We start from the raw sequence: 14568 nt of genomic DNA, 5'->3' as shown, positions 1-14568 counted from the left end.
TTACTCCTCCCATATGGTTTATTGAGGATCTCAGTTTTCAAAGCATGAGTAGCAGTGAGGCCCATTATTCTTTCCAACATGCAAAAGGCACAAGAAAGTCATCAATGTGATTCTGTGCAAAGTGTCTCTAAGAAAACACACAGCGAGGAAATGACAGAAAAGAGCCCCCGATGGAAGAGAAAGCCAAAGTGCCTTCAGGAAAGTGCTGAAAAGTTCTGAAAATGGTCATACTTTTTCAGAGTCCAGATATGCTCAGTCGGTGAAAGATGCTTTGCAAATCCATGAAGGAAAACTCAAGAGACAGAGCCAAAAGGCTTAAAACAATAATCTCCTTCATGTGCCAAAATTCAGGATGGAAGTCGAAATGATTTCTCTCAGGAAAAAAGTGCGGCAGTTAAAGACAGACGTTAAATTCTTTTAAAAAAAAGCCCACCAAAACCAGACGTAGAAAGTGGATACATTCTAAAAGCAGCTCAATAAAAAATATTCCTTTTAATGAAAATAATTTAAAAAATGGATACTTGAAGAATGCAAATCCACCTTGACTGTGACCAGCTACTGCACCCTGCTCCCAGGAAAGCCTCCAAGCACGACAACACAACGCCTTCTAGAAGAAGAAAGTCCCCGCTATCTGCATGTGTGAAATGTGGCCAGTGAACAATTTGGAAACACAAACGTACAGGACCGAGTATCCGAGTCCCATTAGTTAACTTGGGTGTCAGGAAACTTCCCGGGGTTCCTGCCTCTCCCACTGGAGCCGGCCGGTGCCGGAGGCGGTGTCGCTTCCCGGTGAGCATGGCTGAGCCCGTGAACCCCTGAGCCTCTCACTGGAGTTGAATACTTAAACCTAAAAAAGGCATTTACAAGTTGACGCATTTTTTTTGTTGTTGTTGTCTTATTTCCTTGCAGTATACGTTTCTACTTCTAGACTATGGAATGTTACATTAAACAATATAATTATTCATTACCTTGCTTCAAATTTCATTACAGTTACTGAGGCTTCATCATAATTTCACACAGCACAGAGACACCAAACTAAACACCAAGCAGCCAGCACTAGATGTATTTTTTCTTTAAGTACCAATAAGCAAAATATCCCATTCCCCCCAGAGATCCCATCAGGAAGGAGGCTCCAAAGAAGGAGGGAGGTTTCCGCTTGACCAGCCTGAAGGCATTGGGTACCACTGCGGAGAGGAGCGTGGTATGTATATCTCCCAAAACTTTCCTGAAGGCGAAGCGTTTTTGTATCCTGTCAAAGAAGGACTGTAGGTTAGGTCTGCTGCCATCTTCCCAGTATTTCTTAGAGAGTCCCAGAAACTTGAGGCGGTGCAGGGTGGCTCCTAATAAGACATCGGCCAAAGTAAAGACGCATCCGCAGAGCCAAAGTTCACACTTCTGCCCTGGAGAGATAGAAGTAGGTAGGGTAAGAAGAAACCCTTAGGTGGGCACCTAAAGGCTTGCTCAAAAGATCCACAAAGGCAGGAGCATTTGCATTGGACCTGGGGTGCTTTTTCTCAGCGCTCTGATATCCCAAGAAATCAGACCCATTCTACCAGGCTATGTGATGGAGGATATGGGGGCCCCAAAGCTGGGAATATGAGATTATCATTTATAGCCCACATGAAGATACAAATTGCTGTCTGCAAAATGGCTCTGCTACCTCTCTCTGAAGTCCAGAACAGCAGGAGATGGCATCCTCCCGTACCCCGGAGGCCCCTGGAAAAGGGCCCTTAACCCCCCCTTGAAGGAAGGTGTGGTGCAGTGACCCCTTCTGCTGTGTTAGTGCTTGGGGAGAGCAGCAGTGTTTGTCCTTGGCTGTACTGGGAGCTGTTTCAGGAGTGTCATGTTAACTTGTCCTATTTTAGGGATGCGAGAAATCCTCAGGAATCAAAACCATTTGCTGGCCCAGTCTGGCTGCTCTCCCAGTGCGCTGTTGGGGAGGTCCTGCCTCTGTCCACTCTCCTGCACCGGGGACCCTGCTCCAGGACACCAAAACTGGCAGCACATCTGTGCTGAGACAGGTTTTCAGGGGAGGCAGAGATCAGTGTGAATGCTGGTCATGAGGAAGGACGCTAAAGCGTTGACGGCCCCTGATAATGGGTGGCCCTGGAAATAACCTCACCAGAGAGATGTCCAGGAATAAACCAAGCTGCTGTTAGGCTGCAAGAGGCGGGCTCAGGCCAGGATAGTGTTAAACGCTCCTCTGCTGCCCTTTCAATGCTAAGGAGCAGGGCTAGGATGGAGCTAAGGCAGATGAAGGGAGGTGTAGGTAAGGAAGAACAACAGAAGGAGCACAAAACCTGGCCCCATCCAGCCTGAGCCCCTGGCTTTGCACCAAATCCTTAATTTTGGGGCTCTTCCACTGTCCTGTGGCTGCTATATCAGGGAAGGAGAGAGAGGCACCTTTATTGCACCCCTGTGCAGGCATTGGTGCTGTAGGGCTGCCTGCAGGGCCAGGCCAGTGGAATTACTGGTAATTAGCAGCCCTCATTTGTAGCCGCTTGGCAGCCTGCCTAATCCGGCTAGAGGCACAGCCCAAGTGGACAGATTGCCTGTGCCTAATTAGTCAATAAATGTTTTCAGTGACTAATGAATTGTGGGGGTTCTGTGGGGACCCTGAGGATGCTTTGGCTCAGAGGTAAGGGAAACGGTGCTGAGGTGGCTGCCTTGCTCCCAGGCACTGCTGTGGGCGAAGGAGAAAGCACGTGTGAGGATGGCGACTTTGGGAGAGAGCCATGATCCGGCCCTACCCCTCTCGGCTCTGGGCTTGCACCTGCTGCTGAGACCTGGACCCAGCTGTGGGGTGCCCCAGCCCCTTGTACCCCTTCCCAGCACCAAGGTGGGGCAGAAGCACAAGCGAAGGCAACTCGTCCCCTTTGCATCCGTGGCAACCCCAGTTTGGACCAGCCTGTCCCAGCCGAATGGGGTGCCTGTGGCAGGGGGTCGCCCTGTGCTCCTGCAGCATCTCCCACCCTCCTCCTGCCTGCCCTGCCCTGCCTGCATCGCTGCGCCTCCGGCCGGCAGCCTGGGCTGCGTGGGAGGAGAGCTGCTGCACTGCGGCTCCTGGGAAATTGCCAAAGGGCTGGTGCTCGTGCCCGCTGCTGAGATCCTGACCTGGCTGTGGGCACGGTGGGGGGAGTTTGGGGGGCAGGAGCAGCACGCAAGGACCGAAGGCAGCGGAGTGCCCAGGTGCCGGCAGTAGCAGCGGCAGCAGCCACCCCTCTGCTCCAGGCAACCAGGACGTCCTCCAAGGGCACCTCATTAGACTGAATTCTGCTGAGCTATCCCAGCTCTCAGATTAGTTAATGAGTGTGTTCGTTGGAGGCAATTAGGGCAACGCAGGGTGCTGCTGTGAATGCATCAGGCCTCTCGGCAAATCCCCAACCAGGTGCCTTGCAGGGCCCGACCTCGGCATCTCCGAGGGCCCTTTGGTGCGGCCCCGAGCGTGACGCAGGACTCCCCATGGCCGAGGCCAGCCCCAAGGGCAGGGGCAGCTGCGGGGCTGTCCCCTGATTAACTGCATCTGGGCTCTGCTCCGGACTTGGCACCGCGGCGCTGGCAGCCACCAGCCGTCCCGGGGCTGGGGTTACGAGCCCTGCCAGCAACAGGGACAGGAGGATGATGGCGTCAACCTGGGGTGACGGCGGGACAAGTGATGCCCAGCTGTGCCCATGCATCCCTGTCTGCCAGGGCGCTGGGGTGGCTCTCGGCAGGCACCCAGCAGCATGTGTTTGATGTCGGGGATGGCTGGTGTTGCTCTCTCCCACTTGCTGGCATTTGACGCAAGTCCTGTAAAGGCTCCCACCCCTCCAGGGCCTCTCAAATTCCCATCAGGTTTCCCTGCCCGTGTTCCGGTGAGATGTGCAGCAGTCCCGTGGCCAGGGGGGTTGGCTGCGGGACATGTCCCCAGCCCTGCGCTTTTGTCAGCCTGTGCTCCTCATGGTGCAACAGCTTGGGGCCAGCCTGCTCCTTCCTGAACCAGCCAGGGCATCAGTCACTGGCAGCCCCTCACTGGGGCGGAGGGGACCTGCCACCACCCTGCGATGACTTTAGAGCTCCCACAGAGCAGCTATGAAGACAGAGGTCCTGCTGTCCCCTTTGGCAAGGGGTGCGGGGGCTCCCCAGAGCAGGGGTGGTTTGCCAGAGGTTAGTAAGGCCACAGCTGCAACGACATTGGTACACCCAAAAATGGTGGTCGCCCCGTGGGGATGTTCATCAGGTGCAAAGCCATCAGCTCTTCCTGGTGTTGCACCTCGGTCTTGTGTGGAAAAACACCCCATAAATGCAGCCCAGCGCCTACCTTGGTACTCCAGTTTCCTCTTCTCCAGCTCGGCCTCAATCTGGTCAAGCACCATCCCCAGTTCACCAAGGATCTTCTTCAAGTAGTTCACGTTGTCATGCTCCAGGATCTTGGCCTGTGTGGAGAGCGGGATTAGGGTGGGGGATGGATGGATGGATGGACAGACGGACACGTGTCCCTGCAACCATGCAGGGACGCGAAGGCACCAGGTGCCTGTGGCAGGTCTATGGGTCATGTTCCCCCACCGCCAGAGATGTGTGTGGCTTTGACCTACTTACCATGAGTTTCTTCTGCTTGGAGAGGTAGGGCTCTGAGAGCTGTGGCTCCTCGTCATGGTCCAGCTTCATCAGCTCCGTGCTGGCATTAGCTAAATGTCCTGGGGGGAGACAGAGGGGCTGGGGGGTCTGTGTTTGGCAGGGATTGGGATGACCTTGTGTCCGGTAGCAAAGCACCTCATCCTGCATGCAAAATAGCGTTGTGGCACCAAACAAAACACCCCAGAGAGTTTAAATGGGCCAAATTCACGGCTTGCTGCTGCTGTGCTGCCATACGGGTGGGTGGCTGGGGCATCACATGCTCTCCCGAGGGCACGTGGTTTCTTCAACCCTCCCATCCGCTCATGGCAGGCAGTACTGGCTGCGGGGTACAGCAGATCCCCCTCCCTGGCTGTGACCTGTCCCAGCCCTGTGGGTTTCAGGGTGGGTTCAGCTCTCTGTTTCCTTTGCTGGATTCATATTAGAGCTGCCAGCAGATCTCTGTCTCTTACTGTTTTAAGAACAACCCCGAGCTTCCCCATAACCTGGTTCCTGCAGCTCCATCCCCAGCTGGTCAATCCTTTGGGATGTCTGAGCTGGCTGCCCACGTGTGGGTGTGCGTGCAGAGCAGCACGGGGTGGGGGGATGCTCCCTCCCGAATGAAGCTGTCCTGCCCGGCTTGGTGTCTGGGGATGCAATTTAGTAGTGTGGAGCCCATCACGAGCATGGGAGAGACGCCCACCCTCCTCCCTCCCGGAGCATGGGGAGGATGCAAAGGGCTTTGTGCAAGGGAGCTAACGGAGGGAAAGGAGCAGAGTAAATGGAAGAACAGAATACGAGATGCAGAGTAACACCTTAGGGACGACATAAATTACCCGAAGCTGGGCTAATCTCTTCCTGCCAGGGACCATCTGTCTGTCCCTCCTTGTCCCTCCAACAAGGGCTTGGCTCTGCCAATGCGTGGGTGTGGGAGGTGCCAGGGCTGGCTGGGGCGGCAGCCAGCAGCAGGCTGTACACTGCCACAAAATGGTGAAACTCCCTGTTTTCCACCACGAGCCTTGAAGCTTGTGCTTGCTAAGGCTCCCAGCCAGCTCTCCTGGGGCTGTAACTCAGAGGGAAGCCTGGATATCACCCCAGTTTTCCCCTTGGGAGAGCCTGGCCCTTGGTTCACCGTCTCCTTGGGTCACAACTGCATGGATTTGCCTCAGCACCCACTGCAACGGGGCAGCGCAACCATTGCCTGGGCATAGGGGATGTGCTGGGGAGGAAGGGCACCACAGGCACTGGGGAATCCCACGGACCTGCCCATAGCCCCTCTGTTGCAATGGCTTGGGAAAAATGCCACCATCGAGGAGGTTTGGACAGGGAGATATTTTTAATGACCTCAGCAGAGTGCTGGGGAGGTGATGCAAGGCAGACGGGGTCTGAAGCCATCGCAGCAGGACCCTTTGGGGAGGGGATGGGCTCTGCACCCTGCATCTGCCCAAGGTCTGGGGGTGGAGGTGGTGCTTTGTGACATGGGGAAAGCCGCCTGTGCAGGGTGCCAGCAGAAGCAGGGCAGACCATGAGATACACCTCCGAAACAGCCTATTTCTCTTTGTGGCTGAGTGCATCCCATTTCAGAGGGACCATCTGTGAACCAGGCAGCTGAAGGGACAGTGGGAGGGGAACAGTGTTTGCTACAGGTGCCATTTGGGGCCGGAGCCTAAAGGAGGGGAGAGACATGGGGCATGCCAGTGCCCTCCTAACAAGGTCACTTCTCTGGCAAGGGACTCTCTCCAGGAGCAATCCTTGCTGTTGAGTTATATTAAGCATCGTCAATGTTTCATGAGCACTTGAAGGTCAGGTACACAGTCTTATGCCGATTCATCCACTATCTGCAACTCTGGCTGTAGTCACCCCACCTCTGCCCTTAGAGCTATTGGAGGGAGAGGGGATGTGCAGGGGAGGGGATCTGCAGGAGAGGGAGCAAATTCATGTGCCCGAGAAAGAGCTGGGCGAGAAGCCTGCAGGGCCCATGGGAGCCTGGACACCCCCAGGGCTAGGAAGCCTCTACAGGGTGCCTGCAGCTCCCAGATTAGCTGTGCTTTGCCATTTCCCAGCTCTGTCCCTGCCTGCGTTGGTGGAAAGGGGAGACGAGCAAGAGCAGGGTGGCTGGCCGGGCTGCAGAGCCAAACTGAGCCTAAAGGAAGGGCTGGGGGAGCCATCCTGCTGGCGCCGGCCCTGGGCAGCCCCGCTGGAGAGGCGACTTACTGCGGATCTCAGCGGTCGCGTACTTTGGGATCATGGAGTCGGTGGTGAGCTCAGGGTGCAGGATGCAGCCGTGTGTGTAGGCGTCCATGGGGAGGGAGTCCAGCAGCTCCCGGTACTGCAGCACCCGCGAGTGCAGCAGGCTGCCCGGCTCAGGGATCAGCTGGGTGACGTTTTCTGCGAGGGCGAAGGGAAAGCTGTTAGCAGGACCCGGGGGGGCTCAGGCACTCGTGAGTGGGTCATTAGCCTGCACTGGACACCAGTGTGCAATCCTGCTTGAGCTACCTCTACGCAGGGCTGGCTGTGGCAGTGCATTAACTCAAAACCATACCCCATACTCTGCCCTCTCCACTCAGCCCGTCCTGGCCAGGAGCGCATCCAGGCCGTGCCCAGAGATCAGCAAACCCGCAGGACCACAGGGACGTGTACGCACGTAATTACCCACACCCGCAGCCCCTGCGTCCACAGGAGCTCAGGGTAGCAAGCCCTTTGTCTCTGCAGCCCCTGAATTTGTACACTGTGGTTTCACATCTCTTAGAAGGGGAACAAAATCTTCCCATTCTGCAGAAAAGAGCTAAAACACGGGGATTTGAGTTTGGGATCTCCTGAGTTACGCACTTGTTACACCAGTGGCAATGAGATACCTAATTGTCTTGGGCTTCCTTGAAAATCCCATTCAAAATGGGTAATCAGGGAGTAGATGACCAAAGAAGGAGCCCAGCACATCTTCCCTCTGCGCTCAGCTGGTGCCTCAGCTGCAGGAGCATCCCTCGCCCCAGCTGGCTTGGCACCTCCCTTGCCTTGTTGGGTTTGTTTTATTCATCTTTTGCAGAGGGCAGTTTGTATCCTGCTCTTTTTATTACACTTTCAGCTCAAAAGACACGGTGGATGACACCACAAGGAGCGAAATGTTGCTCTTGTCTCCAGGAATATCAGGTCCATTGTTTTTATGGGATCATAAAGGTTTATGGCATTTTCAGATAGCATTTAATAGGTAGTGAGTAAATTTACCACCAGGACTCAGTACACCCAGTTGCCCACATGCCGTCCGCAGTGCAGGGCTCACCGCACACCGGCATCTTGGGCTGAGTTAAGGCACATCAGCAGAAGGACTTCGGCAGACGTGGCCAACACGGCTCCTTAACTAAGGGCCTGAAATGAGAGCTCTGCCCAGCCCCGCTGCCGGCGGCAGGAGCAGGACTGCGGGCACGGCCTGGCGATGCCTGCTCAGCAGAGACGCACAGCTCGCTCTGCCCTGGGCCAGGCAGCATCATGCCTGCCGGCACCTGCGGCTGGACAGGAGCCAGGGAAATTTTGGCAGCTCCTGTATTGCAAAACTCCTAACATCTCTGATTCAGGGCTGCCTCTGACCGATGGGCATCAGCATTACTGTCCCCTGAGCAAGGGGAGGTTTTGGTAGCTCCTCCCTGCCCGCGGGCTGCTCGCTGCCTGCACTGCCTGGACTCCAACTCTCCAAGCAGGGATTTTCCACCCAAGAAAAAGCAATCAGCTGAATGAAATAATAATAACTGACCTATAGCCTGTGTGCTCCTTCCACAGGACTCCTGGCCAGCACCTGATGGGCAGGCTGGGACCGAGGCTGGAAACCAGTACATCCAGAGCGACTGCCCTGTCCAGCAGCGAGACGGAGCAACCACAATGAAATAGCAGCGTGCTGGCCACCGGCCCGTGTCCTTCAGCACATCCCAGGGAGGTTTTTCAGTGGGATGGTGCTCGCCCTGCCTTTGCACGCCACGGCAGACCTGCACATATGGGCTGCTGTTGCATATATCAGCAAGGGATGGGCCGTGCAAAGGTGGGATGGGGGGAGGCTCAGAAGGATGGGGTTGGGGGTGCAGCCCTTGGAGAAGCCCCTCACCCAGGCTCTGAGAGGCATTGCCACCGGCCAACTCATCAGTGGTTTCTTGGCACTGCTGGGTGGTGCCCTAGTGAGAAGCACCCTCACAGGTCCTTATCAGCACTATTCACGTTTTTTTTTGGGGAAAGAAAACCATTGCTCATCACACCACCCTTTACTGATAGCTGACCCTCAGTTTGTGTGTAAGCACTGAAAAAGACCATGGTCCCAGCCCAGGGGAAAATGTAACTCAGTGAATACACCTTCTTATAAAGGCATTTTCAAGCTCTGCAGGTCTCTGCAAGTTGGGTGTTTCCCCCTCAGACCAGCGCGATGGCATCCTGATAATGCTTTTGCCAACCAGCGCTGGTGGGCAATGGCTCGGAGCAGAGCACACAGCAGGGAGTGATGCTCTGGGCCCTCTTCCCTGGAGCTTCCCCTCTCCATTTTTCAGTGAAAAGGTAAGAAATTGCACCTGGCTGGAAAATCTCAATGACAGGAGTTTCCCAGTGCACGGGCAGCACTGTGTCCCCCTCCCGCTGGGGACAGCCTGTTGTCACATATGCCAGACCACCTGCCCTTCACAGAGACCGGCTGAAGCTGCTGCGCAGTGTGGGGTCCACAGAGTGATGCTCCCTGCTGCCCCTCGGCCCCTCGGCTGCCACCAGGCAGGAAAGTGGCTGCCGTTCCCTGAGAGCCGCTGCCAGCGTGGGCTCCTCCTGACCGATCCCATCCCCGCTGCCCCGCCGGCGAGCGAGCATTGTGCCTCCATCGAGCAGCACCACCGTGGCGGGGCTGGGAGAGGACAGCAGCTGAGCTGGCAAGACGCCCTTGCTTTGGGAGCTATTTTGAGATGTTTTTGATGTCTCTCTTGCAAGGGGGATGGATGCTGGGGCGAACGTCGTGATGGCACAGCCTGAGTTCCCTGCTTAGCTTTGAAGCCTCCTCAGTGGAGGGTCCCAGCCCGACAGCCTGCAGTTTTGGGGAAATGAGGGCGAAGGGACGTGAGATGCTGGGGAGAGGCTGCTTGTCGCAGCAGCCCTGCAAATAGCCACCATCGAGCGCCATCTCAGCATCCTGGTGCACTGGGCTCAGCTGGCCACTGACTGCAGCCCTGCTCCGGGGGGGAATACAAGCTTCCCCCTCCTGGCTGTCCCTTCCTCTGAGTTTGTGTCACATCATCCTCCCGTTGTCCCCAGACCCGCTGGCTTTGACTTTAAAGAGGCAGTTTTCTCTGAGGCACAGCGGCACCAGGGATGGCAGGGTCCCCTGCCCACGACCAGTGGCACAGGGCTTATTGAGGAAAGGGAGAGGGGAGCAGCACCCAGCTCAAAGGCACCTTGTCTCAGCGGGGCCACTTACAGGGAGTTACTGGGAGTTTTGTACCATTACCCAATGCCAAAGGTAGCTAAACTCAGAAGTACTCCTATGGGCCGTGCCCCAGCTGTGGCTCTGGTGAGATGCCACCACGCACCAAGGGAATGGGGTGAAATGTTCCACTTTGGGAGCAAGACCTCCAAGGCAGAAAAAGGGGGGACCCAGCTACAATTGCCCCCAGAGCCTCCCAGCAGCACTTCCAAGGGACATTTGGGGATTTCTGCTGGAAATCCTTTGTTTTCATGGGAAAACGTAAAAGTTTGGGGAGGGCTGGTGGCTTGCTGCTCTTCTGGGGTAAAGCAGAAACCTCAAAGGACATTGCATTTGGCAAACAACGTCTGGATTAGAGCCAAGTTTCCCCCAGGATGCAGCCCCCCTTACCTCCTGTGAAGTTCTTCTCCATGTAGTCGATGATCTGGTTGTAATCGCTGATGATGTTGTCCCTGTGGATGATGACGGGCACCTCCTCCCCCAGGTTGAGCCGCATGAACCAGGGCTCCTTGTGCTCCATCAGGGGCATGCTGACGTCCCGCTCCTCGCAGGGCAGCCCCTTCTCCGCAATGACCAGCCGCACCTGGGGCAAGAGGCCGGGGAGAAAGGGCTGAGCCCCATGCACCGAGCTGGCCCTGAGAGCCCCACCGCCACACCATCGCACGTCCCTGGCCCTCCTCTGCCACTTAAGCACAGTGATGTGCCATGACACATGCTCGTCCTGCAAGAAGCCAAGCAGATCTTGGCATGGGGCAGCTGCAAAATCCAGGCAGCCAAGTGAGGATTTTTCTTCCCAGCAAATGGGGGACACCCAAGCCCATCCTAACTTTGCAGTATCATGGACCACCATCCTCCCGCTGGTCACTGGTGGCCCGTGTGACAGGTGGAGGGGCCAGGGGTCCTGGTGGGCTGCAAGCCCATCCCTTGGCAGCAGGCGGAGAGAGGCAGCAGCTCCCCAGCTGGGGGGAATCAGTGATGCTGCTGTGGGTCCAAGCAGAGCCCAGCACACACCTGAGGAAGAGGAGGAAGCAGCAGCAGCAGCAGCAGCAGAGGCTGCAGTAACACTACACCTTGCATGCAGTGTGTACTACCACCTGGCTGAAGGACGCCCAGATGCTAACTTAGGTATGTCCCATGCTCGGGGGTGGGAGATGGCTTTGCTGGGCATGTTTTGAGCAGGAAAAAGGTTCCGTTTCACAGAGGGTTTCAAGCAGCCCCTGCACAGCATCACTCCTCCTCCACTCTGCCACCGGCCCGGGGGCATCACCGATTGCCTTTGCACCTCCTGTGCCAAAACCACTGCCTTCCCCTTCCCCTGCTGCTGCCCTCCCTAGCAAGCAGCACCGCTGGGGTGGCACCCACCCCTCTCACGGGTGGGAAAGCCAAGTCCAGCGGTGCGGAGGGGCAGGAGGAGGCAGGAGCAGGGCTGAAATTGGGGCACCATCCCCATTGCCCATGGACAGCCCTCAGGGCTGATCCTGCTACTTTGCTCTGTGCTTGAGATGGTCTTAAATATGCACTCAGGGATGGATTTTAGGCTTCTGGGTCATAAAAACCTGACCATTATGAACTAAGTATGTCAAACAGGCAAAAAAAACAAACCTCAGGGGACATGAAACAGTCACGTCTTACAGAACCACTGAATGAGGGAAAAGCACTTGTTTTCCTCTAACTAGCAGCAGCTAAAAATACAACTTAACAAATATAAGCATTTCTATGAGTACTTCAGAGTTCTGGGGAATTAGTCATTAATTATTTATAGGGCTGGCAAATTAATTTTTTCTTTTAAAGTCAAACAAGGAAAAGCCTGGGTCCCTCAACTGCAACTTGCTCTCAGGCTTTTCCTCCCAGCGGATGGATAAACCCTGGGCAGGACCACCCAGGGCATCTGTCCCCAAACTCCCCATGCTTCCCTGTTCTGCTCTCAGACAAGCTGAGGCCAAAGGCCTGGCAGGAGGCAGCTGCTGGGCATGAGGCAGCGTGGGCAGGAGGGCTCAGCTCAGGGGGTAACCCCAGTGCCTGCAGGCAAGGGGAGCCCCTGACAGCACCCCAAGGAGGGGTCCCTGCTGGGGGTGACAAAATGTGTTCGGACCCCCTACCCAGTCCCTGCAGCACCGGCACGGCTGCCGTGTGGCATCTTGTGTAAAAATCCAATGCTGGCTGTAAAACTCCAAAAATCTCTTCGCAGGGAGGGCCGGATCCTGGCGGGGGCTCAGGATCCCTCCCACAAACAGCCCAGTGCCCATGGAGGGAGGTTCTGAGCAGTGCCCGGGGCAGAGCAGGAAAACCTTCGCCCGCAGCCGGTTCCCAGCAAAACTCCTCTGCAGGGGGGTCCCGTGCAGCCCCTGCCGCTCCCAGCCCTGTGACGTCCATCACACCAGCCTGTGCTTGTCCACCTTCCAGCAAACGCTCTTTCCTTGCAAGTGACCTCAAAAGCAAAGCTTGAAGCGGTGCCAGGTGGCCCGGTGGCTCTAGGTGTGCATGCCCCGTCCCCAGCATCCCCAGCCCCGCAAAGGTGAGGCCGATTGTAGGAAACCCCGTACAAGGAGTGCCTTAACCGCTGCCGGCGGCCAAACGAGCAAGACAAAAAATAACAGCAAGGCCAGAGCGAGGCGGGAGAGCTGGGCACGAGCATCCCTCGCCGGTGCGGATCAGAAGCCCATTAGTCACCAGCTGCCGGCGGCGGCGAAGCCGACCATGTGCAGCCACCCTGCTGCATTGGGCATCCTCCCCTTTCTTTGTGCCTGCAAGTAGGAATGGGCGCCTCTGCCCCCCCCCGCCTCCCCCGGCCTCCCCGCCGTGCTCAAGGGGGCCCTTGCACCGGGGGAACTTTGTGTTCCCCCCACCCCTCTGAATAGCCCGTTCCCCAGATAATATTAACGGTGTGGGAATGACGGGGGCTTTGGGGCCGGGAGGAGAAGGTTGGGTTTGCTATACAGCTGCTGTGCTGCAAAATGAGCATTTACTATTGCCTGGAAAATGTGATTTCTCGCTGGGGCACCCCAGGAATTGGATTTCCAGGGCGCTACTGCAATGTCAGGGGTAAATCGTTGCTGCGTGCCGGGGTCCGCTCCCTGGAAGGAGCCCGGCTCGGGGGCTGCCTCCCCCTCTCCCAGTGGCAGGGTGGTCCCGGGGCCCGGCTCAGCCTTCGTCTGCACTCCTGGCCGTGCCAGAGTGGGGCTGTGAGGGAGCACAAAGCCAAGGCGGCTCCCGCCACGATCCCAAAGCAAAAGCAGGCTTTGGCTGAGCCCCCCCGCGCCGTTCCCTCCCCAGGCAGATGCTGTTAAAATGCAGAACTGCAGGTACAAAAGAGCTGCCTGGCCCCAGGCTGCTGCCCTCGCCGGCCCTGGGGACGAGCCCCTCGCTCTCCCCACGAAGGAGATGCCCTGGGGGCTGGAGGTGATTCCTCCCTGGGAACCCGGCCGAGCGATTATTTTTTTTACCTTTTGTGAGCTGAAGGACTGGGTCCAGTGGTACAAAACCAGTCTGTCCTGGGATTTGAGAGCGGGGTCTGTCTGGTCCTGGTTTTCCTCCCCCTCCGTGGATTTCCCTGCGTCGTTCTCCAGCGCCGAGATGGGCCACCAGCTGCAGTTGGTGGGAGTAACATTATTGGGAGTCGCCATGACAGCCTGCGAGCGAGCGGGGAGAGGGACGAGGGAGCGAGCGGCACTAGCCCAGCATCACATGGGCTCCTGCCAGCAGCATCACTCCTGGGGCAGCTCCATCTCCCCGGCTGGGGTGGGCAGCGCGGGGCGGTGGGTGCCGAGGGTCACGGGAGAGGATGGTGGCAGCAGCGGCGGTGGTGTGGGTGAAATCGCAGCCCGTCCCCGCTCGTGGCGGGGCTCCCACAGAAACGCGCAGGCATCGCTTCAATAGGCGAGTCAGCAGCGGAGGCTCCTGCTGCCTGCCTGCCTGCCAGCTCGGCAATCCCGGGCAGCTCCGACCCCTGTGGCTCCTCAGCAATATTTTGCAGCAGAGATTAAGATTTTTTTTTGACTCGTTTAGATATGGCAGATATGTAATAAATAGCTACATTGATGGATACTGGCTTTAAAATGTCTAGCAGGTGTCTTGCCTGCCTTGCAACCTTCATGGAAAGAAGTGGCAATGGCCCTTTAAAGGTATTCAGTGAATTTTGGAGAGCACAGATTAATTACTGCCTAATGGGTATTATGTAGTCTGTACCAGGGTAGAGCCCAGGAGCCCTCGCTGTGCACCAGAGTCCCAGGGTGCAGGGCGAAACCGGACAAACCCTCCTGCACCAAAGCAGGCACAGTTGGGGGTCATTTCCAGAATTAGCAGGGTGTGTCACAGTAGCAAACCGGCTGGGTTTCCATTGCTCAGGGAGCTCCAGAAGGAGCTGCTGCTCTCAGGGCGCTACAAGCATCACCCAGAGGTTTGCAGGCAATTGTGTGTAGGCAGCTGACACCTTCCTGGGCACAGTGACCTGGACATCTGGGCCTGTGTTTTATGACACTGGGCTTTGTCATGCTCCATCTCCAGCAATCTGGCAGCCTGGCGATAATTTCCCACACATG

General features: G+C 56.6%; 1 protein-coding gene across 1 annotated transcript; it reads right to left on the bottom strand.

The window, feature by feature from the left end:
- On the bottom strand, positions 1 to 13977 carry GDAP1L1 (ganglioside induced differentiation associated protein 1 like 1). Its single transcript, XM_030009182.1, has 6 exons — positions 13474 to 13977; positions 10421 to 10613; positions 6808 to 6981; positions 4579 to 4676; positions 4301 to 4415; positions 1 to 1400 (listed from the first exon to the last, which is right to left on the bottom strand). Exons 1-6 carry the CDS (start codon positions 13651 to 13653, stop codon positions 1057 to 1059), a joined length of 1104 nt encoding a protein of 367 aa, XP_029865042.1. The 5' UTR covers positions 13654 to 13977; the 3' UTR covers positions 1 to 1056.
- Between the last annotated feature and the right edge of the window lie 591 nt (positions 13978 to 14568).

Source organism: Aquila chrysaetos, chromosome 3 (assembly GCF_900496995.4).
Source record: "Aquila chrysaetos chrysaetos chromosome 3, bAquChr1.4, whole genome shotgun sequence".
NCBI lineage: Eukaryota > Metazoa > Chordata > Aves > Accipitriformes > Accipitridae > Aquila > Aquila chrysaetos.
The sequence above is the reverse complement of the archived record's forward strand: the minus strand, read 5'-3'. Positions and strand labels throughout refer to the sequence as shown.

Coding starts and splice junctions, on each gene's coding strand:
- GDAP1L1 (XM_030009182.1), bottom strand. CDS start 13,653: ATGGCGACTCCCAATAATGTTACTCCCACCAACTGCAGCTGGTGGCCC. Junction 10,614..13,473: donor AGTCCTTCAGCTCACAAAAG/GTAAAAAAAATA, acceptor CTCTTGCCCCAG/GTGCGGCTGGTCATTGCGGA. Junction 4,677..6,807: donor CGCGACCGCTGAGATCCGCA/GTAAGTCGCCTC, acceptor GTCTCCCCCCAG/GACATTTAGCTAATGCCAGC.